The sequence below is a fragment of the Oncorhynchus masou genome, chromosome 18 (assembly GCF_036934945.1).
Source record: "Oncorhynchus masou masou isolate Uvic2021 chromosome 18, UVic_Omas_1.1, whole genome shotgun sequence".
Taxonomy (NCBI): Eukaryota; Metazoa; Chordata; class Actinopteri; order Salmoniformes; family Salmonidae; genus Oncorhynchus; species Oncorhynchus masou.
The window spans coordinates 22,903,016-22,928,540 of record NC_088229.1 but is presented as its reverse complement, the minus strand read 5'-3'; the positions used below and the strand labels follow the sequence as shown (position 1 = coordinate 22,928,540).

General features: G+C 43.4%; 1 protein-coding gene across 1 annotated transcript in view; it reads left to right on the top strand.

The window, feature by feature from the left end:
• LOC135504249 (calmodulin-binding transcription activator 1-like) overlaps positions 1 to 25,525 on the top strand; it is a 672,226-nt gene that overhangs the window by 362,778 nt on the left and 283,923 nt on the right. The window contains exon 5 of the mRNA XM_064922633.1: positions 12,958 to 13,093. Within this exon, the coding sequence (XP_064778705.1) occupies positions 12,958 to 13,093 (136 nt within the window). The remainder of the gene's footprint in view (positions 1 to 12,957; positions 13,094 to 25,525) is intronic.

The following is a 25,525-nucleotide window of genomic DNA, read 5'->3' as shown; positions in this document are numbered from 1 at the left end:
CTTCACCGGGACGCGAGTTTGTGTGTGTGTGAACACACTGCGACCATGTGTGGTGGATGATTGACACACAGTGTAATGAGCAGGATGAGCAGCGTCAATACAGAATTATGATTGAATCCTACTACAATGGCTCTGATGCTCGTCGGATGTGGCAGGGCTTGACAACTATTACGGACTATAAATGGAAACCCAGACGCGAGCTTCCCAGTGACGCAAATTTATCAGATCAGCTAAATGCCTTTTATGCTCGCTTCGAGGCAAGCAACACTGAAGCATGCACGAGATCACCAGCTGTTCTGGATGACTGTGTGATAATGCTCTCGGTAGCCGATGTGAATAAAACCTTTAAACAAGTCAACATTCACAAAGCAGCTGGGCCAGACAGATAACCAGAACGTGTACTCACTGACATTTTCAACCTCTCCCTGACCGAGTCTGTAATACCTACATGTTTCAAGCAGACAACCATAGTCCATGTACTCAAGGAAGCGAAGGTAACGTGCTTAAATGATTACCGCCCTGTGGCACTCACGTCGGTAGCCATGAAGTGTTTTGAAAGGCTGGTCATGGCTCACATCAACAGCATCCCCCCCTTGACCCACTCCAATTCGCATACCGCCCCGACAGAACCACAGACGATGCAATCTCAATCACACTCCACACCACCCTTTCTCACCTTGACAAAAGGAACACCTACAGTTGAAGTTGGAAGTTTACATACACCTTAGCCGTTTTTCACAATACCCGACATTTAATCCAAGTAAAAATTCCCTATCTTAGGTCAGTTAGGATCACCACTTTATTTTAAGAATGTGAAATGTCAAAATAATAGTAGAGAGAATAATTTATTCCAGCTCTTATTTCTTTCATCACATTTCCCGTGGGTCAGAAGTTTACATACACTAAATTAGTATTTGGTAGCATTGCCTTTAATTGTTTAACTTGGGTCAAACGTTTCTGGTAGCCTTCCACAAGCTTCCTACAATAAGTAGAATAAGTGAATTTTGGCCCAGTCCTCCTGACAGAGCTGATGTAACTGAGTCAGGTTTCACTCACGCCGCCAAACTTACCCTAGTAAAACTGACTATTCTACCGATCCTCGACTTCAGTGATGTCATCTACAAAATAGCTTCCAACACTCTACTCAGCAAATTGGATGCAGTCTATCACAGTGCCATCCGTTTTGTCACCAAATCACCTTATACCATCCACCACTGTGACCTGTATGCACTAGTCGGCTGGCCCTCGCTACATATTCGTCGCCAGACCCACTGGCTCTAGGTCATCTATAAGTCTATGCTAGGTAAAGCTCCGCCTTATCTCAGTTCACTGGTCACGATAACAACACCCACCCGTAGCACACGTTCCAGCAGGTATATCTCACTGATCATCCCCAAAGACAACACCTCATTTGGCCACCTTTCCTTCCAGTTCTCTGCTGCCAGTGACTGGAACGAATTGCAAAATCGCTTAAGTTGGAGACTTTCATTTCCCTCACCAACTTTAAACATCAACCATCTGAGCAGCTAACCGATCACTGCAGCTGTACATAGTCCATCTGTAAATAGCCCACCCAATCTACCTACCTCATCCCCATACTGTTTTTATTTTATTTACTTTTCTTCTCTTTTGCACACCAGTATCTCTACTTGCACGTCATCATCTGCTCATTTATCACTCCAGTGTTCATCTGCTAAATTGTAATTATTCGCTCCTATGACCTATTTATTGCCTACCTCCTCATGCCTTTTGCACACACTGCATATAGACTTTCTTTTCTCTACTGTGTCATTGACTTGTTTGTGTTATTGGCTTGTTTATTGTTTACTCCATGCTTTGCTTTATCTTGGCCAGGTCGCAGTTGCAAATGAGAACTTGTTCTCAACTAGCCTACCTGGTTAAATAAAGGTTAAATAAAAATAAAATGAAAAAGGTTTGTAGGCCTCCTTGCTCTCACACACTTTTTCAGTTCTGTCCTCAAATTTTCTATAGGATTGAGGTCAGGGCTTTGTGATGGCCACTCCAATATCTTTACTTTGTTGTCCTTAAGCCATTTTGCCACAACTTTGGAAGTATGCTTGGGGTCATTGTCCATTTGGAAGACCTATTTGTGACCAAGCTTTAACTTCCTGACTGATGTTTTGAGATGTTGCTTCAAATAATCCACATAATTTTCCTCCCTCATGATGCCATCTATTTTGTGAAGTGCACCAGTCCCTCCTGCAGCAAAGCACCCCCACAACATGATGCTGCCACCCCCATGCTTCACGGTTGGGATAGTATATGTCGGCTTGCAAGCCTTCCCCTTTTTCCTCCAAACATAATAATGGTCATTATGGCCAAACAGTTCTATTTTTGTTTCATCAGACCAGAGGACATTTCTCCAAATGTTGGCCTCATGTGCAGTTGCAAACCGTAGTCTGGCTTTTTTATGGCGGTTTTGGAGCAGTGGCTTCTTCCTTGCTGAACGGCCTTTCAGGTTAAGTCGATATAGGAATCGTTTTACTGTGGATATAGATACTTTTGTACCTGTTTCCTCCAGCATCTTCACAAGGTCCTTTGCTGTTGTTCTGGGATTGATTTGCACTTTTCGCACCAAAGTACGTTCATCTCTAGAAGACTGAACTCGTCTCCTTCCTGAGTAGTATGACAGCTGTGTGGTCCCATGGTGTTTATACTTGCCTACTATTGTTTGTACAGATGAACGTTGTAGCTTCAGGCGTTTGGAAATTACCCCCAAGGATGAACCAAATTTGTCTTGGCTGATTTCTTTTGATTTTCCCATGAGGTCAAGCAAAGAGGCGCTGAGTTTGAAAGTAGGCCCTGAAATACATCCACAGGTACACCTCCAATTGACTTAAATTATGTCAATTAGCCTGCCAGAAGCTTCTAAAGCCATGACATAATTTTCTGGAATTTTCCAAGCTGTTTAAAGGCACAGTCAACTTAGTGTATATAAACTTCTGACCTGCTGGAATTGTGATACAGTGAAATAATCTGTCTGTAAACAATTGTTGGAAAAATGTATTGTGTCATGTACAAAGTAGATGTCCTAACCGACTTGCCAAAACTATAGTTTGTTAACAAGAAATTTGTGGAGTGGATGAAAAACGAGTTTTAATGACTCCAACATAAGTGTACGTAAACTTCCAACTTCAACTGTACATTTTAGTAATTTAGCAGAAACTCTTATCCAGAGCAATTTACATTTGGTTGCGTAATTCAACAATTGTGTAAATAGTAGGATACCCTCAAATTAAAAATCAGCAGGCTTGGCTCTAGATAATACCTATCTATGCATACTTTACATTGTTTGCGAGATCAGACACAGTATCACTATAATCCAAGTGATCATTTTCATAATTTCATTGAAAAGACGTGGAAACAACATTGATTCAACCAGTGTGTGTCCAGTTGGTCCCTTCCCCTCTTCTCCTCTCATAATCAATTGGCTGTGTGTCCTGGGGAATAGGGCCAACTAGTTCCCCCTCTCTCTCTCTCTCTCTCTCTCTCTCTCTCTCTCTCTCTGGACTTGGTTCCTGTGGACTTTGGGCTGTGGAACTGAGCACCAGACCCTCTCTCTGAGCTGCTGTCTGTCGATTACCCAGGGTCAGCCTCTCCCCTCTTCTTCCCTGCCCCTCTCCTTGCCTTTCCTGTCCCCCTTTCCTCCCCCCTCCCCTTCTTCCAGGTTCATTGTGGATGCTCATCAGCACAGTCCTTAATATCTCTCTCTTCCCTGTCGCCCACATTTTCAAAATGAACAAACCTGATTGAGCGAATGCCTCTGTAATTGAATGATTTCTTAAGGACTGGGCCAGCCTAACACCATCCACAGGGTAAAGCTTATTATCGGCCTGTACATGCCACGCCACAGGGAGGGAGAGGTGTGTGTGTGTGTCAGGGGTGGTGGTGTATTTCCATAATAATCGGGCACATTATGGCATCTGAGACAGAGGGCCTCCTGTCGCACTGCTTTTATAACAGAGCAGTTAGCATTTTTCCTCCATGTATAAATATGTATAATTCTGATCAGATTAATTGAAACGCCTAAGTATACAGAGATGTAGAAGATAAGCAGAGAGAGAGAGAAAGAGGGGGAGAGCGTGTGCTTCAGACATAGCTACAGTACTTCAGAGAGTAAAGGAGTCTAAAGCTCCTGCAGGTCTTTCGTCTGGGTACAGAGTACAGACCAGACTGCCTTGAATTGAAAACAGCATCTCGCTAACTCTTCCTCCCTAAGAAAGCTGAGCGGAGAACTTTGCACACCAAACTGATAAATAAGGTGCAGGGCCTCTGACACAAAAGCCTCACCCCAATTTCCAATGATCTTGAGGAGATCAGATTGCCTTAAGTCATGTTATTTTCTGCATTATCTATTCCTGGACCATCTTTTTGTCTAACATTCTAAGACGCGCGGTTCCTGTATTTTTGAAGGACGAATGAAGAATGTATCTCCAGGGGAAAAAACAACATGACGATACAAAAGCAGTTCGACCAGTGTGTCTGGGCATTCATTAAAAAGAGATCATATTGCTTGATTCCTCGACATGGTGCTGATGTCTGCAATAGTCTTCTAGACAGCCAGGGGACCTTCAGATGACATTTGTCACAAGAGGCTTAACTCACCATATACATTATCCTACAGCTGCACAAAAGTGATTCCTTGTTTATAGAATTGTGTTTGAGTCATCGGCTATCATGATGTCCATACTCCCTGTGTGTGGATAGAGAACAGGCTGTATGCAAGAGAACCATAGATGTATCTTAGTTTAGATGTATCTTAGTAGTTTTATCACAGGAATAAACCTCACATTTGTAAATGTACATTATAAGTCATAAAAGGGAACCTATGTTCAGTTACAGATAGTGAAGGGGGGATGAACGATGGAATGACAAAATGAGAGAGGAGGGTTAGGAAGATCGTAGTTGAGGGATCTGGAGACCGATGAAGCGAGAGAGGGAGGAGGAGAAGGTATTCCCTGGCACCCATCTCTAGCTCCAACCGACTGGCGGTGAGAGGAGGAGGGGGAGAGATGGAGAGAAAGAGAAAAATAGAAAGCGAGAGAGGATTGAGGATGGCATGTTTGAGTGCTGTCTCTCATTAGATGGTGCTGTCAGGGGCCACAAAGAAGGACTGTTGGGACCCCTCCTCCTCCTCTCCCTCATCTTTTACCTCACCTACCCCGTCTCCATTGGCCCCTGAGATACGTCCTGGGAGGGGAGATGATTAATGAGCAATAGCAAGATGAACAGGAGCCAGGCCCTGTGTGCAGCTATGAAAGATGATGCATGCCCTGTTATAAATAAAAACATGGAAAAGTGTAACTATAAAACAATAACACCCAATGCAAAACAAGTGAGCAGTTTTTAGTTTTTCTTTCGTTTTATTTGCGAAGTAGAATCACAAAGCAGAAGGCCTTTTTTCCTTTGTAGGGAGTTTTTTTTCTTCTTGTCTCCCCTCCAGAAGAATAGAGTTTAGAGAAGCGACTGTACTGTGCAATCACACTCTTAACTGTAGCTGGATCTTGTGTGCAGTGAGTGTGGCGGATGGCTTAGCCCTCTTCTACAGTTACCTTCTCTCCTGTCCTCAGCAGCAATTTGAAAACATGGCGCTGGAATGGAAAGCTGCCGTTTTACGGGCTCCTGATAAATTCTGCTATTTAGTGTTTTTTTGCGCTATTCATAACTTTTTTTGTACATAATGTTTCCTATGACCGGAAAAAACTTCTGGACATCAGAACAGCGATTTGAATGAAGATTTCTACTTCAATGAGTCAGCGGCACAACACATACCGAGACGTCAGCAAGTAGATAAACCACCTCTACCCTCCATTCTATTGGCGAACGTACAATCACTGGAGAACAAATTGGACGAGCTCCGTTCGAGACTACCTATCAACGGGACCTGTAATATCCTATGTTTCTGGGAGCAATTGCTGAACAAGGATAATATACTTCTAGCTGTTTTTTCTATGCGTTGTCAGAACAGAACGGCAGCTTCGGTTAAACTCAAGTGGGAGGTGTGTGTCTCTTTGTTAATAACAGCAGGTGCGCTATCTCTAATATTAAAGATGCGCTATGCAGAAATCGCTCCGCCATCTCCTGGTTGCAAAAATTCTAATTATTAACCTAATTTCAATTTATGTGACAAAACAAGCAAGCAAGTAGTAGACAAGTGTAGACAATCACTGTACCATATTAACCGTTGTTATTTATCTTTTCCATAACCAAACATGTATTTTTTACTGTTTGAAGCTGGTCTACAAAACTGAAAGTAAAAGAACAGGAAGCATAGAAATAATGCAAATAGAATGGATCTTCCGCTTTTTAGACTTGCTTTGAATGAAAATGACAGCTCTATAACAAACATTTCACCCAAAAAGTTACATATTTCAGCTTTAATAAAGTCTCTAGGTTCTGCTAACCCGATTTAGAATACCTCATGGTAAGCTGTAGACCATACTATTAATCAAGAGGGAATATGTTTTGTAGCTGTCTATTTACCACCATAAGCCGATGCTGGCACTAAGACCGCACTCAATGAGCTGTATAAGGTCATAAGCAAACAAGAAAATGCTCATCCAGAGATGGTGCTCCTAGTGGCTGGTGATTTTAATGCAGGGTAACTAAAATCTGTCGTACCTCATTTCTACCAGCATGTCATCTGTACAACTAGAGGCGAAAAAGCTCTAGATGACCTTTACTCCACACACAGAAATGAATACAAAGCTCTCCCTTGCCCTTCATTTGGCAAATCTGACGACAGTTAGTTAAATAGTTGGGTAGCCAAATGGCTACCCAACTATTTACATTGACCCTTTTTGCGCTAACTTTTCTTGACTCATCACATACTCTGCTGCTACTGTTTATTATCTATCTATTATCTAACCTGTTGCCTATTAACTTTTCCTAGTTATATGTACACATCTACCTCAGTTACTCATACCCCTGAACATCGACTCACTACTGATATCCCGTGTATACAGTGCCTTCGCAAAGTATTCAGACCCCTTGTCTTTTTCCACATTCTGTTACATTACAACCTTATTCTAAAAATGTACATCCTCATCAATCTACAAACAATACTCCATAATTACGAAGCGAAAACAGCTTTTTAGAAAATTTAGCAAATCTATAAAAAAACATAAAAAAAACAGAAAGTCCTTATGTACATAAGTATTCAGACCAATCTGGCCTTTATGGTAGAGCGGCCAGATGGAAGCCACTCCTCAGTAAAAGGCACATGACAGCCCACTTGGTTTGCCAAAAGCCACCTAAAGACTCTCAGACCGTGAGAAACACAATTTTCCGCTTTGATGAAATGAATGCCAAGCTTCAGGTCTAGAGGAAACATTGCACCATCCCTAAGCATGGTGGTGGAAGCATCAAATTGGGGATGTGTTTCAGCAACAGGGACTGAGAGACTAGTCAGGATGAAGGGAATGATGAACGGAGCAAAGTACAGAGAGATCCTTGATGAAAACCTGCTCCAGAGCGCTCAGGGCCTCAGACTGGGGCGAAGGTTCATCTTCCAACAGGACACAACCCTAAGCACTTCTTCTAAGCTTCAGGACAAGTGGCCCAGCCAAATAAATCAAATCAAATCAAATTTTATTTGTCACATACACATGGTTAGCAGATGTTAATGCGAGTGTAGCGAAATGCTTGTGCTTCCAGTTCCGACAATGCAGTAATAACCAACAAGTAATCTAACTAACAATTCCAAAACTAATTTTTTATACACAGTGTAAGGGGATAAAGAATATGTACATCAGATATGAATGAGTGATGGTGCAGATCAGCATAGGCAAGATACAGCAATCTGGTATCGAGTACAGTATGTACATATGAGATGAGTATGTAAACAAAGTGGCATAGTTAAAGTGGCTAGTGATACATGTATTACATAAGGATGCAGTAGATGATAGAGTACAGTATATACGTATACATATGAGATGAATAATGTAGGGTTTAAAGTGGCTAGTGATACATGTATTATATATATATATATATATCCCATTTAGCAGACGCTTTTGTCCAAAGCGACTTACAAGTCGGCTGGGGCCACTACTTTTTTACATATGGGTGGTCCCAGCGGGAATCGAACCCACGACGCTTGGTGTTGCAAGCACCATGCTCTACCGACTGAGCCACACAGGATTACATAAAGATGGCAAGATGCAGTAGATGGTGTAGAGTACAGTGTATACATATGAGATGAGGAATGTAGGGTATGTAAACATTATACTAAGTGGCATTGTTTAAAGTGGCTAGTGATACATTTTTTACGTCCATTTTTCCATCATTGAAGTGGCTGGAGTTGAGTCAGTATGTTGGCAGCAGCAACTCAATGTTAGTGGTGGCTGTTTAACAGTCTGATGGCCTTGAGATAGAAGATGTTCGGTCCCTGCTTTGATGCACCTGTACTGACCTCGCCTTCTGGATGATAGCGGGGTGAACAGGCAGTGGCTCGGTGTTGTCCTTGATGATCTTTGTGGCCTTCCTGTAACATCGGGTGGTGTAGGTGTCCTGGAGGGCAGGTAGTTTGCCCCCGGTGATACGTTGTGCAGACCTCACTACCCTCTGGAGAGCCTTACGGTTGTGGGCGGAGCAGTTGCCGTACCAGGCGGTGATACAGCCCGCCAGGGTGCTCTCGATTGTGCATCTGTAGAAGTTTGTGAGTGCTTTTGGTGACAAGCCGATTTCTTTCAGCCTCCTGAGGTTGAAGAGGCGCTGCTGCGGATAGGGGGGTGTTCCCTCTGCTGTTTCCTGAAGTCCACAATCATCTCCTTAGTTTTGTTGATGTTGAGTGTGAGGTTATTGTCCTGACACCACACTTCGAGGGCCCTCACCTCCTCCCTGTAGGCCATCTCGTCGTTGTTGGTAATCAAGCCTACCACTGTTGTGTCGTCCGCAAACTTGATGATTGAGTTGGAGGCGTGCGTTGCCGCGCAGTCGTGGGTGAACAGGGAGTACAGGAGAGGGCTCAGAATGCACCCTTGTGGGGCCCCAGTGTTGAGGATCAGCGGGGTGGAGATGTTGTTGCCTACCCTCACCACCTGGGGGCAGCCCGTCAGGAAGTCCAGTACCCAGTTGCACAGGGCGGGGTCGAGACCCAGGGTCTCGAGCTTGATGACGAGCTTGGAGGGTACTATGGTGTTAAATGCCGAGCTGTAGTCGATGAGCAGCATTCTCACATAGGTATTCCTCTTGTCCAGATGGGTTAGGGCAGAGTGCAGTGTGGTTGAGATGGCGTCGTCTGTGGACCTATTTGGGCGGTAAGCAAATTGGAGTGGGTCTAGGGTGTCAGATAGGGTGGAGGTGATATGGTCCTTGACTAGTCTCTCAAAGCACTTCATGATGACGGAAGTGAGTGCTACGGGGCGGTAGTCGTTTAGCTCAGTTACCTTAGCTTTCTTGGGAACAGGAACAATGGTGGCCCTCTTGAAGCATGTGGGAACAGCAGACTGGTATAGGGATTGATTGAATATGTCCGTAAACACACCAGCCAGCTGGTCTGCGCATGCTCTGAGGGCGCGGCTGGGGATGCCGTCTGGGCCTGCAGCCTTGCGAGGGTTAACACATTTAAATGTTTTACTCACCTCGGCTGCAGTGAAGGAGAGACTGCATGTTTCCGTTGCAGGCCGTGTCAGTGGCACTGTATTGTCCTCAAAGCGGGCAAAAAAGTTATTTAGTCTGCCTGGGAGCAAGACATCCTGGTCCGTGACTGAGCTGGATTTCTTCTTGTAGTCCGTGATTGACTGTAGACCCTGCCACATACCTCTTGTATCTGAGCCTTTCAATTGAGATTCTACTTTGTCTCTATACTGACGCTTAGCTTGTTTGATTGCCTTGCGGAGGGAATAGCTGCACTGTTTGTATTCAGTCATATTAGCAGATACCTTGCCCTGATTAAAAGCAGTGGTTCGCGCTTTCAGTTTCACGCGAATGCTGCCATTAATCCACGGTTTCTGGTTAGGGAATGTTTTAATCATTGCTATGGGAACGACATCTTCAACGCACGTTCTAATGAACTCGCACACCGAATCAGCTTATTCGTCAATGTTGTTGCCTGACGCAATACGAAACATGTCCCAGTCCACGTGATGGAAGCAGTCTTGGAGTGTGGAATCAGCTTGGTCGGACCAGCGTTGGACAGACCTCAGCGTGGGAGCTTCTTGTTTCAGTTTCTGTCTGTAGGCAGGGATCAGCAAAATGGAGTCGTGGTCAGCTTTTCCGAAAGGGGGGCGGGGCAGGGCCTTATATGCGTCGCGGAAGTTAGAATAACAGTGATCCAAGGTTTTGCCAGCCCTGGTGGTGCAATCGATATGCTGATACATTTTAGGGAGTCTTGTTTTCAGTTTAGCCTTGTTAAAATCCTCAGCAACAATGAATGCAGCCTCAGGATGTATGAATTCCAGTTTGCAAAGAGTCAAATAAAGTTCGTTCAGAGCCATCGATGTGTCTGCTTGGGGGGGAATATATACGGCTGTGATTATAATCGAAGAGAATTCTCTTGGTAGATAATGCGGTCTGCATTTGATTGTGAGGAATTCTAAATCAGGTGAACAGAAGGATGTTTCTGTGATCACACCACATCTCGTTAGCCATAAGGCATACGCCCCCGCCCCTCTTCTTACCAGAAAGGTGTTTGTTTCTGTCTGCGCGATGAGTGGAGAAACCCGCTGGCTGCACCGCCACCGAGAGCGTCTCTCCAGTGAGCCATGTTTCCATGAAGCAATGAACGTTACAGTCTTTGATGTCCCTCTGGAATGCTACCCTTGCTCGGATTTCATCAACCTTGTTGTCAAGAGACTGGACATTGGCGAGAAGAATGCTAGGAAGTGGGGCACGATGTGCCCGTCTCCGGAGCCTGACCAGAAGACCGCCTCGTTTCCCTCGTTTCCCTCTTTTACGAAGTCGTTTTTTTGGGTCGCAGGCTGGGATCCATTCCGTTGTCCTGGTTGAAAGGCAGAACACAGGATCCGCTTCGCGAAAGTCATATTCTTGGTCGTACTGATGGTGAGTTGACGCTGATCTTATATTCAGTAGTTCTTCTCGACTGTATGTAATGAAACCTAAGATGACCTGGGGTACTAATGTAAGAAATAACACGTAAAAAAAACAAAAAACTGCATAGTTTCCTAGGAACGCGAAGGGAGGCGGCCATCTCTGTCGGCGCCAGAAGTTCCAAAAACCAGGACTTGAACCCGATCAAACATCTCTGGAGAGACTTCAAAATAGCTGTGCAGCAACGCTCCCCATCCAACCTGACAGAGCTTGAGAGGATCTTTAGAGAAGAACGGGAGAAACTCCCGAGATATAGGTGTGCCAAGCTTGTAGCGTCATACCCAAGAAGACTCGAGGCTGTAATCACTGCCAAAGGTGCTTCAACAAAGTACGGAGTAAAGGGTCTGAATACTTATCTAAATGTGATATGTCAGTTGTTTTTTTACATTTGCAAAAATGTCTAAACTTTTTTTTGCTTTGTCATTATGGGGTTTTGAGTGTAGATTGATGTGGGAAAAAATAATTTGATCCATTTTACAATAAGGCTGTAAAGTAACAAAATGAGTAAAAAAGTCAAGGTGTCTGAATACTTTCTGAATGCTCTGTAGAGCCAAGTTATTAGTCATTGTGTATTATGACTTTTTTTATTATTACGTTTTATTAAGTAATAGTTTTCTATTCGATCTCTAGTTTGTTTCTCTCTACGTGGTTGGGAAGGCCCCGTGAGTAAGCATTTCACTGTTAGTCTACACCTGTTGTTGACAATGCATGTGACAAATAAAAGGAGTCTTTCCCATTCATTGTGGAAGCAGGCACCCTACACTACACCCGTCAATTACCACAGCAAGTGAAATCACTGCAACACTTAACAAAGAGCTGCAGTCAGTTTCAGAATGGCTGGCAAGAAGTCCTAAATATTTAAAAACTAAAAGCATTGTATTTGGGACAAATCATTCACTAAACCCTGAACCTCAACAAAATCCTGTAATGAATAATGTGGAAGTTGAGCAAGTTGAAGAGACTAAACTGCTTGGTGTAACCTTGGATTGTATAAACTGGTCATGGTCAAAACATATTGATTGAACAGTAGCTAAGATGGGGAGTTGTCTGTCCATAATAAAGCCCCGCTCTGCTTTCTTAACAGCGTGTGTGTACAGATTGTATAAGAATTCTAGATAGAGTGTTAGGTACAGCCAAGCGGTATGCTTCTATATGTTCATGTTTTAACATTGTTCTCCAAATGCCCCCTGTGACAAATACAACTGAAAAAACACATTATCAATAGTTACATAATATCATTGTGCTGTATCTTTATTAAGCAACAGGCTGTGGTCTGTTTGAGGGAGGAAGAATTATGAATAGAATGTGAGGGAAGATCTCTTCTTCCCCCAAGGGACCACACACACCACAAATCATTTCACTGGATGAATGAGAGATAAGAAAGCTGCCTCAGCCTTTATATTGTACACACATGCGTGTGCGCGCGCACACACACACACACACACACACACACACACAAACTCATTACACTGAATTAATGAGATATAAGAAAGCTGCCTCAGCCTTTATACACACACACACGGTAAAATAAAAAACACGCGCGCATGCATGCAGGCACACACACATACACCAGTTCTATATGTAATTTACTCTGTGGTAGAAGTGTCACTTTCACTGCCTTCTCACAACACACAGGGTTCATTGGGAGAAATGTATGCTGAAAATGTGTTTTGTTCATTGTCAAACTGTGCATAGGAACGCAGAGAAACCCCATAAAGACGTTTTGTCATATAAAGTCACTAGTGCATTTCTGTCTTGCAGTAGATGTACTGTATGTCAAGACTCTTTGTACATCTCTAAAATGAGTCCCACAGCAGAAACTTTGACAAACAATTCTCTCTCTTCTCTCTCTCTCTCTCTCTCTCTCTCTCTCTCTCTGTGATCCAGGCCACAGAATGGTTCAATGATCTTGTACAACAGGAAGAAGGTGAAGTACAGAAAGGATGGCTACTGCTGGAAGAAGAGGAAAGATGGGAAGACCACGCGGGAGGATCACATGAAGCTCAAAGTCCAGGGAGTGGAGGTAAGGAACAGGGGAGGATGGATGGGACCTGACCCGACTTGGACAAGACAAACCCAGGCTGACACTACGTTGTCTTCCCCTGGCTGTAAGAGAGAGACAACCAGCTACATGCTGAAGTTGGGTCCTAGCCCTGCTATCTCCCAAGAGCCACGCGGAGCGGGGAAACAATGCAGCACAACAATAGTTGTTCCCAGGGAAGGCAGCGGAGTGGAACTGATTGTTTGTACCTTATTAAGGGGCTGGATGTTGCCTTTGCTCCACAGAGACTACATTAATCTTCTCTCCTCCCTCACTAGCTAGTAAACACCATGCTGAGCCCGACCCTGCATCGTGCCCCCCTCCTCACTCCCCTCCATGCCACCTCGCCCCCTAACTAGCAGGCATGACGCAGGCCTAGTCCCAACTGGGTTCACCCTGGCCCAGCCTGGGTTAGTGGTGCAGAGCTGGCACGCTGGTTGATTTATCAGCAGTCACACACATGAAAAGGAGCAGCTCCAACGAACCAAGGGCCAGACTCCACTCACTTTGTTTGTATACTGCTGAATATGTGGTTTTGTGGTTCTGTTTCTCTCGCCTGCTTAGACTTAGGCATTGGTGCCAGGGACACAGGAGTGTGGATGGGTAGAAGCTGTCCACATAAGGCTCTGCTCTGTGTTTGTTCTGCTCTACAGGACTGTCACTCAGGGGAAATAGCTCAATGTTGTCTGTCTGCGCATGCAACTCTCTGATAACTTGATCTGGACATTAGTTTTTTTAAATATTGTCTGACAGTTGTTTTAACAAGTATTAATGTCACTCCTTGTGAGAATGCTAAGCCTACATGTAAGATAGAATTCTGCCTGCGGCGCTCAGTTCAGGAATTAGTTCTTTGTGATCTGAAAGTCAAATACTTCCATGTCAAACACGTCTAGTCTGATTTGCTGTTTTGGTACACATGCAATAATCTCGCTGTGGATTCAGACTCATTTGAACCCCTTCCATATGCCTGGGCTGGAGAAGACATCATTAGTGAGGTTACACTTCAGATGGAGGTCACATTATGCAGATAAAGCATGTGACTCAAAAACACACCTCTTTCTGGAGTCACACTGTTCATAATGCTTCCTGTGTGTGAGAGAGATGGTAGAGATGGTTGAGTAGAGGACACTTCTCCTCTGACAGCTCTCCCTGGGATTTCCTATGGAAAACTGCTTCAGGCTAATTGCTGTGGGCAGAGGAGGCATCTCCAGGAGTGAAGATCAGCTAGAGACGAATTCAGGCTGTAGAACCACAGGGAACATAGCTTCAACAACATGTCAACATGTACAGAGGACACTATGTATGTGTGATACCTCCCAGGCATGTTTGATCTGAGTCATGGTGTCACTGTGCCCCTGTGTGTGTGTGTGTGTGTGTGTGTGTGTGTGTGTGTGTGTGTGTGTGTGTGTGTGTGTGTGTGTGTGTGTGTGTGTGTGTGTGTGTGTGTGTGTGTGTGTGTGTGTGTGTGTGTGTGTGTGTGTGTGTGTGCTCGTGTGTTTGCATTTGTGCGCGCGTATGTGTGTGCGTGAGTGAGTGCATCCGTGTACACGTGTGTGACCCCGTGACAGACAGAGAGGATGGGTGATCCATCAAATGCTCTACAGCCCTGGACAGAACAGGACAGGATCTGTGATCCATCAGTCCTCTACAGCCCTGTTCACTGTAAACACAAATAAATGGCCTGACCTTAGCCTTCAGCACTGGGACAGTACAAGTACAGTAAAGTACAGGGATTCCCAAAGTCGGTCCTGGTCACCCGGGTGCACAAGAAGTTTTTTGACCCAGTACTACACAACTGACTCAAATAACCAACTCATCATCAAGCTTTGATTATTGGAATCAGCTGTGTAGAACGGGTTCTACATGGAACTCAAAGGTTTCTTCTACCTGGAACCAAAACGGGTTCTCCTATTGGGACAGCCGAAGAACCCTTTTAGGTTCTATATAGCACCTTTTTTCTGAGTGTGTGGTACAGACAGGGCAGGAGGAATCCAGGGGAGGATGTGCAGCAGGGAATGGCTCAAACTCAGCTGGTTCTGGTTAGATTAGTTATTTATACACCACTCACACTGAATGTATTTTTCTTATAGGTCCCCAAAGATTAACTCCTGTAAAATGAATCCTAGTAAGTCACAAATAACAGCTAGCTGTAAAAGTTGACTGCTACATTATTTCAGACCATTGAACCTTATTGGGATGACAGTAGTGCTCAGAGTGGCAGAGCGGAAAGACGGGGGAAAACTAGACTACTGTAACGTTGTACACACACTTAGTACTAAACAAACACACTGTACACACTGTACACACTGTACACACTGTACACACTGTACACACTGTACACACACACACACACACACACACACACACACACACACACACACACACACACACACACACACACACAGTACACACAGTACACACAAACACACACATTGTACACACGCACACACGCACTCACTCACAGACAGACAGACAGACAGACAGACAGACAGACAGACAGACAGACAGACAGAGTACTCCAGAGAGTTTAGGACTCTACTGTACAGCGGTAGCCTCTGTTCGCTCTAAACATTCTCCTCTCTCCAGCCTGACAGGGCCTGTTAGAAGCTGGGGTTGTTACACAGGCTTGAGTTAGCGAACAGAGAAGACAAGTGTTGTGTGTGGTTCAGGCTAGTTGTGCTCAGTAGCTCCAGTGAGGAGAGGGGAGAGGAGAGGGGAGGCACGGGCCCAGCAGTGAGGGGCCTTCAGGGGCATGTGAGAGGCAGCGGCGCGCAGCGGGAGTGGATGTCAGCGCGTGAGCGTGCTGCTGTTCTGTCTGCTTCAGAGCGCTGGCTCAGCAGGCCAGGTAAACTATGGCTCCCTTCTCTCTCTCTTTCCACCTATCTCTCTCTCACTCTTCCTCTTCTTTCTCTCTCTTCCTCTCTCTCTCTTCCCCTTTTTTCTCTCTCTCTCTCTCTCTCTCTCTCTCTCTCTTACTCTTCTCTCTCTCTCTTCCTCTTCTCTCTCTCCCCTCCTCTCTCTTTCCCCCTTTTTCTCTCCCTCTCTCACTCTCTCTCTCTCTCAATCCCTCCCTTTCTCTCTCTGGTCCCTCCCAGTCTCACGACCTCTCTCCCCCCTCAATCCCTCAATCTCTAGCTCTTGGTCCCGCCTTACTTCTTTCCTCCTACTCTCTTCCCCTCCTCCCCTCCTCCCCTCCAACCTCTCAGCCACAGTCCAGACAGACAGAAACTTGAGAACTGGACAGTAATGCTCCCTGTTCCCTAGAATTGGAGCGCGGGGCATGTTGCAGCATTAGCTCTTAACAGGCCGTGAAATAGCAGCCTGCCTCTCTGACACCACCCCCATCACTCCAGGTGAGTTGGCCAGACGGCGGGATAAATGAGCGACCCCCCCCCCCCACACACACACACACTCATTTACCCAGAATGCATCTGGCTTGGGCACCTGAGGAGAGATGTCAGTCTGTGATAGCTTACCACTCCTCTTACTTCATCTCTGTTGAGTTCTACTTGTCCTGATGCTCAGCTCTACTCCTCTATACCCCCCCCCCCAAAAAAAAAACACTCTTGGTGTGTCCCAATAATGTTCTGGACATCGGAGGTGGAATTATAAAAGTGTCACTTCCCATTACTGTTGGCCAGACATGCACCTGAGGTGTAGGTCCAATAGAGCAGTTTTTATCTCAGTATCAAATCATTTCCGTGTAATAATTAAGTACCTTACTGTGATTGTTTCCAATCAAAATGATAAAAATAAAAAATAAAAATAGCTTCTTAGCAAGAGCAATTTCTCAAGCAATGACTTTTATTTTTTTCTTCTCTATGTTTTACTTAACACTTATTTTTTCTTAAAACTTGTTAAAGCATTGTTGGTTAAGGGCTTGTAAGTAAACATTTCACTGTAAGGTCAATACCGTCTGTATCTGGCGCATGTGACAAATACATTTTGATTTGAAGCAATAATTTTTCTAGGACTTTCTGGGAGTGGTCTGATTGGGGAAGGGAAAGCTGAAAACTAGTTCATAGGTTTGGAAATCTCTTTCTTATTGGTCTAGTACAGTTTTTCTCGATTGCTTGAGCATATTTTTCCAAACAGAGTTCACTTTTTCAAAACAATTAACACGCAGACCGAAACTGAAACATGTTGGTCACAAGGACACATTTAAGACTCTTAAAACATTAATTATATGACAAACACCAACTACCTCCATCAAACATACAACTTGTTATCTAATGAAAAGTGATTTCAATCAATCGTTACACAATGGCCCAATAAATACTAACTATCAATATCACGTAATATGGTTAAACCTCTTGTATATGTCTATGTTGTTTGTTGATACTATAATTATAGTACGCTCCATAAAAGGCAAGTAAACATATTATCACAGCATGGGCTGTTTTCTTTTTTCCTAAAATGATTTTACCAAAGATGACCAATAGAGAAAGAACGTCACTCAAGGCTTTCTTTGACCTTTTTCTATTTTAACCGAGAGCTGACCTATCTTCCTCTATGGGTCCCTCTACCTCTCCTTTGTCCTTGCCCTCGGCCTCTTACTTCGTCCATTCTTGCAAACAGAAACTCAGAGGTGATCTCCTTTATGCACGAATAAGGACTGATTGAACAATTGTGTAAATATGTTTTGCACAGGTGCAGAAGAGGTTCAAATTCATTGGAATAATTTCTTTCAGCTGTGACCAAATGTTTGCATTTTGTTTGTCACGTTTTTGACTGCACTGGGCCTTTAAAGTATGATGTCATTGAGTGTTTTAAACACAGGTTGAGCATAGCAATAGCTTCTCCTGGCTTCTCCCTGTGTAATAGCAGACACGCTCTGGTCTGGTTCAGCCAAGAGGCACAGATTAATATTAACACAGTCCAACTGATCCTAGATTCGGTCTTTTCTGGTGAGACTAAAGCCATCACCCACAGAACTTGTTGGCTTCTGGCCTCTTTAACTGCCCCCCACCATCACCTCCTCTCTCATTATTATTCCAGAGTTTTAGGGTGTTTCATATGTATCTGTATGATTGGGATCCTAGAGCGTTTGGTACTCTGATGCGAGCTATAAAGCATGTGTGAATCACAAACAAACCCTAGCTGAAACGAATCCTGGACCTGCGTGAGTAGCGGCTCCAGGACCAGAGTACCAGCTATTGTGATGCAGCTGTGTGAGCACCATGGACATTTTTGGCCGTTGTTAACAAGCTAGCTAGCTTAGTAACGTAATGTAGAATGTGCGTCTCGCAAATCACATCCTGAAATTGTTATTTTTTGAAAGAAAAACGTGTTTTGTTTAATTTCCTTTTTTTTTACCTTCATTTAACCAGGCAAGTCAGTTAAGAACAAATTCTTATTTTCAATTAAGCCTAGGAACATTGGGTTAACTGCCTTGTTCAGGGGCAGAATGACAGATATTTACCTTGTCAGCTAAGGGATTCAATCTTGCAACATTCCAGTTACTAGTCCAACACTCTAACCCCTCGACTCTAACCATTAGGCTACCTGCCGCCCCAATTCTCAAAAACACTCCAGCAAACCAAACTAGGGAACCTTAATAATACTCCCCCAAACACAGATCGATTTCTCTTAAGTGAAGGTGGCAGTGCCTTTGACTAATTTCATTACCACAGGCTAATTATACTGATTGGAATAACCTCTCCTGCTTAGGTGAATGGAAGGCAAGCGCCTCCATATTCTTGGAACTTAACGCCAATACCGTTCCATTCCCCCCTCACCGCGTCTCTCCCCTCCCATGCCCTAAATAATCAAAGTGGCCTGCTCCTCGCTCCTCCTAACATGTCAGTCCATGTTGAATCTGTCTTAATGCGGGATTTCAGCCGTGCAACTGTGCAATGAAGGAAGCTAATGGAGCATGCTGGTGGCTCAATCGCCTCTGGTCATTGATAATAATGAAGACAAATATCAAAACGTTAGCTGCTAATGCTGTAATAGAGTGGACGCTGGGCTGGGGTGGATGCAGGGAGCACTGCATGAGGATGGACACATCTACACCACAACACACCACATCGTGTGCAGTGTGTCCCATATCACATGACCTTGAGGGTCTAGTCCAATGATGTAGGACAAAATTACTTGTATTTAATAAAATAACATTGTCGTAGTGGTGACAGTAGCATTAGAACTTGGAAAAATATGTACTTTAAGAAAAAAAAATATTTGGATGTTTAGCTGACATAATATAATTTCAAGGTATGTTTGTCACGTTTTTGACTGCACTGGGCCTTTAAAGTATGATGTCATTGAGTGTTTTAAACACAGGTTGAGCATAGCAATAGCTTCTCCTTAAGGTGTCTGTAATAGAATAAATGTGGCAAAAACAAATGTAGACATTAGTAAATGCATTTCTATAGCTTCCAAATACTTTTTTACAACGTGAGGGAGTACCAAGGTGGAGGCGCAGTGACTTCAAAACAGCACCCCCGTAAGTCATCTAGTGTATATATAAATCATTGGTCTAGACGAGTTGCTCAGGCTTTGTCTTTGTCAATTTTGTTGAATTTAAATCACTTAGGTAAGACGATTCCAATGTTAATTCGATATTCTACCAACACAAGGCAGAGTTATGTTGTCCAGACTCAATGATGTGGGCTTTGTCTGTTTAAAAAAAAAACGTTAAGTCACTAAGGTGCTTGTCAATTTCTACCAAGGTGAGAAGAATCCAATGTCCGTTTGGTATTCTACCAACACAAAGGAGGTTTGAATACTCGAGAGAGTGGGTGTTGTTGATTTTAGATCTCTGTATGTGTGCTAGTGTGTGTTAAGGAGAAGATAGTTGAGCAGAGGGCGACTGGGTTGGAGACAGTGTGTGTGTTGCGTAGCAGTCAGATAGCAATACAGCAGCTGTTATCACCAGATTGCAGGGCCAGATGTGGAGATGACAAAACAAACAGGTCTCTCCAGGGTTCTACACAAACTTTTCCACTGGTGGCACTGGTGCTACCAACTTTGGCAGTTGATTTGGTCTACCAAAATGTACCTGTATTCCATACAGAACTAGGCTAATAATGACATCTTTTAAATTAGCATGCCTTTGTGTTCTTACATTGATTTGGATCGATTTACTATTTGCTGAAAACGTTTTTATATTCATAATAATAAACTAAGTGTAATAATAAACTAAGGAAGTGTAGGAATACATGTAGGAAGTGTAGGAAGTGTAGGAATACATGTAGGAAGTGTAAGAATACACGTAGGAAGTGTAGGAATACATGTAGGAAGTGTAGGAAGTGTAGGAATACATGTAGGAAGTGTAGGAAGTGTAGGAATACATGTAGGAAGTGTAGGAATACATGTAGGAAGTGTAGGAAGTGTAGGAATACATGTAAGAAGTGTAGGACGTGTATGAATACATGTAGGAAGTGTTGAAGTGTATGCTTACATGTAGGAAGTGTAGGAAGTGTAGGAATTCATGTAGGAAGTGTAGGAAGTGTAGGAATACATGTAGGAAGTGTAGAAAGTGTAGGAATACATGTAGGAAGTGTAGGAATACATGTAGGAATACATGTAGGAAGTGTAGGAATACATGTAGGAAGTGCAGGAAGTGTAGGATATACATGTAGGAAGTGTAGGAAGTGTAGGAATACATGTAGGAAGTGTAGGAAGTGTAGGAATACATGTAGGAAGTGTATGAATACATGTAGGAAGTGTAGGAATACATGTAGGAAGTGTAGGAAGTGTAGGAATACATGTAGGAAGTGTAAGAAGTGTAGGAATACATGTAGGAAGTGTAGGAATACATGTAGGAAGTGTAGGAAGTGTAGGAATACATGTAGGAAGTGTAGGAAGTGTAGGAATACATGTAGGAAGTGTAGGAAGTGTAGGAATACATGTAGGAAGTGTAGGAAGTGTAGGAATACATGTAGGAAGTGTAGGAAGTGCAGGAATACATGTAGGAAGTGTAGGAATTCATTTAGGAAGTGTAGGAATACATGTAGGAAGTGTATGAATACATGTAGGAAGTGTAGGAATACATGTAGGAAGTGTAGGAATACATGTAGGAAGTGTAAGAAGTGTAGGAATACATGTAGGAAGTGTAGGAAGTGTAGGAATACATGTAGGAAGTGTAGAAATACATGTAGGAAGTGTAGAAAGTGTAGGAATACATGTAAGAAGTGTAGGAAGTGTAGGAATACATGTAAGAAGTGTAGGAAGTGTAGGAATACATGTAGGGACTGTAGGAAGTGTAGGAATACATGTAGGAACTGTAGGAATACATGTAGGAAGTGTAGGAAGTGTAGGAATACATGTAGGAAGCGTAGGAAGTGTAGGAATACATGTATGAAGTGTAGGAAGTGTAGGAATACATGTAGGAAGTGTAGGAAGTGTAGGAATACATGTAGGAAGTAGTAAAGTGACTATACATAGATTAAAAAAACAGCGAGTAGCAGCAGCGTTAAAAAGGGGTTCAATGCAAATATTCCAGGTAGACATTTGATTAACTGTCTAGCAGTCTTATGGTTTGGGGGTCCGGTACCGCTTTCCGTGCGGTAGCAGAGAGGACGAGAACAGTCTATGACTTGGGTGGCTGGAGTCTTTGACAATTTTTAGGGACTTGCTCTGACACAAAGGGAACATGGTTTTTGGTCAATTTCTCGTTTAAAAAAATTATACAGTAATCCCTCAATAACTCTTCATCTCAAATTGACTAGCTTCATTAGTGTGTTTGTGTCGGGAGTGTGCTGTCTATTTAGTTAGCCAATGCCCACATTATTCTGAAATATTTTGTAATGAAACGCTTTGTATGGAAACCCAAGTTGAAGCCAACATTTGATGTTGTCTTGCTTATAGCACATCGTTTTACTGCAACAAGTGCAACACCCTTCGATTGAAACGTTGGGAAACAAGTGAAAGGGCATAGGCCTGCATCTCAAACGGATCAGAAATGAAATCACAGAATCATTTTATTGGAGCATTAGAACTTCTAAATCGGCCATTACTTCAATGACTTTTCAAGAGCTCAGAGGAAAGCTCCGATTTTCAAGGAACGGTTTTCCAATGAGGACTGAATTGCACATTGTAAATATTCAACCAAAACTTAAAACTTCTTGCTGACCATTAATAATGCAATATTATTTTCACTGGCCCAAGCGGGCCACTGACGGGGATGTTCGAAGGGTTTGCAAAACTTCCCCTATATGTCAAGTTCTGACACACACAGATAAGGGGATTGATTCCTTTGCCTCTTCACAAAGTTGGTATATTTGTGGTCAATAGCACATTACCGTTTGAATGAATCATGATGATAGAAAAAAGCCAATTGTGAAGTAAAGACGAACGTGACCAGGTAAAAAACATGTAATGTCCCGTGCCACCAATTAAACATCTGTGTCACATTGCCAAGTCAACCGGTTGCAGTATTGAACCCTGACTCTCTGTGAAGAAAGTGACACCACACATGACATCACTCTCCCAATAATCCAACTCAAGTGCAAAATTATGATCAGATAACTGATACAGTAAACACCACATCGTCAAAGGCAAAACAGTTTCCTGCTATATTTATAATTTTCATTTCAACTTTTAAACAACTGTGGATTTTGTAAAGACAGTAAATTGATTAACCCACCCCATTGTGTGCTTTCTTCGTCCCTTGGTGGGTCTGCGTTGTTATTCCTATATTTTTTATTTGACTCGGGGCTCTGCTCACGCCGCAGCCTGCCTGTGCTTCCTTTTTGAATTACCTGAATGTGTTGGAGATAAGACCAATCTGTTTGTGACATTTTTAAAGCTCTGTTACCATGGCTATAACTCCTAACCTCCTTCTATGGAGAAAATGGGGAGTCAATGAAGCTGTTCTGTCACAAGGCACAGGAAATAGACCATTGTCCTATTTCGTTCTGTTTCTTATTCCTGTATTCAACTGGATAATATAAAAAGGTGGAGGTGGACCAAGCTATGCAGAAACTGGGGAATAGAGTCAAAATATAGAGTGCTTAATTTATTATTTCTGTTTAAAACAAGTTCACAGACAGTAATGCATGAATGTCAAGACAATGGCATCAAATCTTACTATATGATATACTACCATGTCTATGTACTGTATGTATTCATTTGAACCTTAACACACCGATAAGGTAATACTGAGTATCTAGCCGGAGTACTACAGTCATCTCTAGCTAGTCATATTTAATGATACTGTTTCACCAAATCAAATAACATTTTTTTTTGTCACATGCTTCATCAACAAAAGGTGTTGACTAACAATGAAATGCTTACTTACGGGTCCTTCCCAACAATGCAGAGAGAAAGAAAATAGATAAATAATAGAAAAGTAAGACACAATAAAAGCACTAATAAACACACAATGAGCAATGATAACTTGGCTATATACATGGGGTACCAGTACCGAGTTGATGTGCAGGGGTACGAGGTCATTGAAGTAGATATGTTCATATAACTAGTAATAAAGTGGACTATAGTAAACAGTAGCAACAGTGTATGTGATGAATAAAAAAAAGTTTGTGCAAAAAGGGTTAATGTAGATTGCTATTTGATTAACTATTTAACTAACTAACATATGGCTTGGGGGTACAAGCTGTTCAGGGTCCTGTTGGTTTCAGACTTGGTGCATCGGTACCGCTTGCTATGCGGTAGCAGAGAGAATAGTCTATGACTTGGATGGCTGGAGTATTTGAACCGAGGAACTACCGCTACAGCCCCATCAATGTTAATGGGGGCGTGCTCGGCCCTCTGTTTCCTGTAGTCCACAATCACCTCCTTTGTTTTGCTGATGATGAAGGAGAGGTGGTTGTCCTGGCAACTGAGAGGTGGTTGTCCAAGCTGTCTCATCGTCGTTGGTGATCAGGCCGTAACACTGTGGTGTCATCTGCAAACTTAATGATGGTGTAGGAGACTAAGCACGCACCCCTGAGGGTTCTGCCTGTTGAGGGTCAAAATAGAGGTTGTGTTGTTGCCTACCTTCACCACCTGGGGGTGGCCCGTCAGGAAGTCCAGGGTCCAGTTGCAGAGGAAGGTGTTTAGTCCCAGGGTCCTTAGCTTAATGATGAGGAGGGCACTATGGTGTTGAACAATTAACATCATTCTCACATAGATGCTCCTCTTGTCCAAGTGGAAAAGGGCAGTGTGGAGTGCAATAGAGATTGCATCATCTGTGAATCTGTTGGGGTGGTGTGCAAATTGGAGTGGATCCAGGGTGTCTGGGATGATGGTGTTGATATGAGCCATGACCAGCCTTTTAAAGCATTTCATGGCTACAGAAGTGAGTGCTGTGGGGCAATAGTCATTTAGACAGGTTACCTTGGCGTTCTTGGGCACAGGGACTATGGTGGTCTGCTTAAAACATGTAGGTATTCCAGACTGGGTCAGGGAGAGGTTGAAAATGTCATTGAAGACACTTGCCAGCTGGTCAGCGCATTCTCTGATTACGCATCCTGGTAATCCATCTGACCCTGTGGCCTTGTGAATGTTAACCTGTTTAAAGGTTATAATAAAAGAATATATGACTGAATTTGAAAACATATAATAGACCTGCAGTAAAGCCAATCAACTATCCAAGACCCCCCTACAGTCCCTCTGAAAACCTTCCCGTGTTGCTTGCCTCAGTGTTGCTTGCTTTAAAGCGAGTATAGAAGGCATTTCATTTGTCTGGTATGCTCGCGTCACTGTGCAGCTCGCGGCTGGGTTTCCCTTTGAAATATGTGATAGTTTGCAGGCCCTGCCACATCCAACGAGCGTCAGAGCCAGTATAGTAGGATTCAATCTTAGTCCTGTATTGACGCTTTGCTGGTTCAATGGTTTGTCGGAAGGCGTAGCATATACTGTAGAAAAAGGAGCATGTGTAATGGCTGTGTTACTATAGGCTGAATCATAATGTGTTAGTGTTACTATAGGCTGAACCAGAGGGTTCCCACATCAAAGCCTTTCCTTCCAGTATTCACAATGTATTTACAGTGTCCAGCTCACCCATCATTTTCTCTTTAAGCTTAGTGTAATTAGTTTTTGACTCTTGCTTCTTCATAATCGCTGAATCACTCAGTAGCAGTTAAGCCCTGTTTCTGCCTTTCATGCCGACCCTGCTATCACCACTTAAATCCCACAGCAGGATTTGGGGCTAATTTTAGGAGGGGAGTGTGGAGTGGGTGGATGTTGAATGTATAAGAGCCTGTCAAAAGCTGTGCATTATCGGCACTTTCCCCCTAATTTAATTTGCCACTTGTTGCCCCCCCGTCACTGTGTTGTCATGCTGAGGAGCTCCACAGGGATCCCCTCTTTATTGTGACGGGAGGCAGGGAGGGAGTGAGTGAGGGATAGGGAGGAAGGGAGGGAGTGAGTGAGGGATAGGGAGGAAGGGAGGGAGTGAATGAGGGATAGGGATGAAGGGAGGGAGTGAATGAGGGATAGGGAGGAAGGGAGAGGGATAGAATGAGGGAT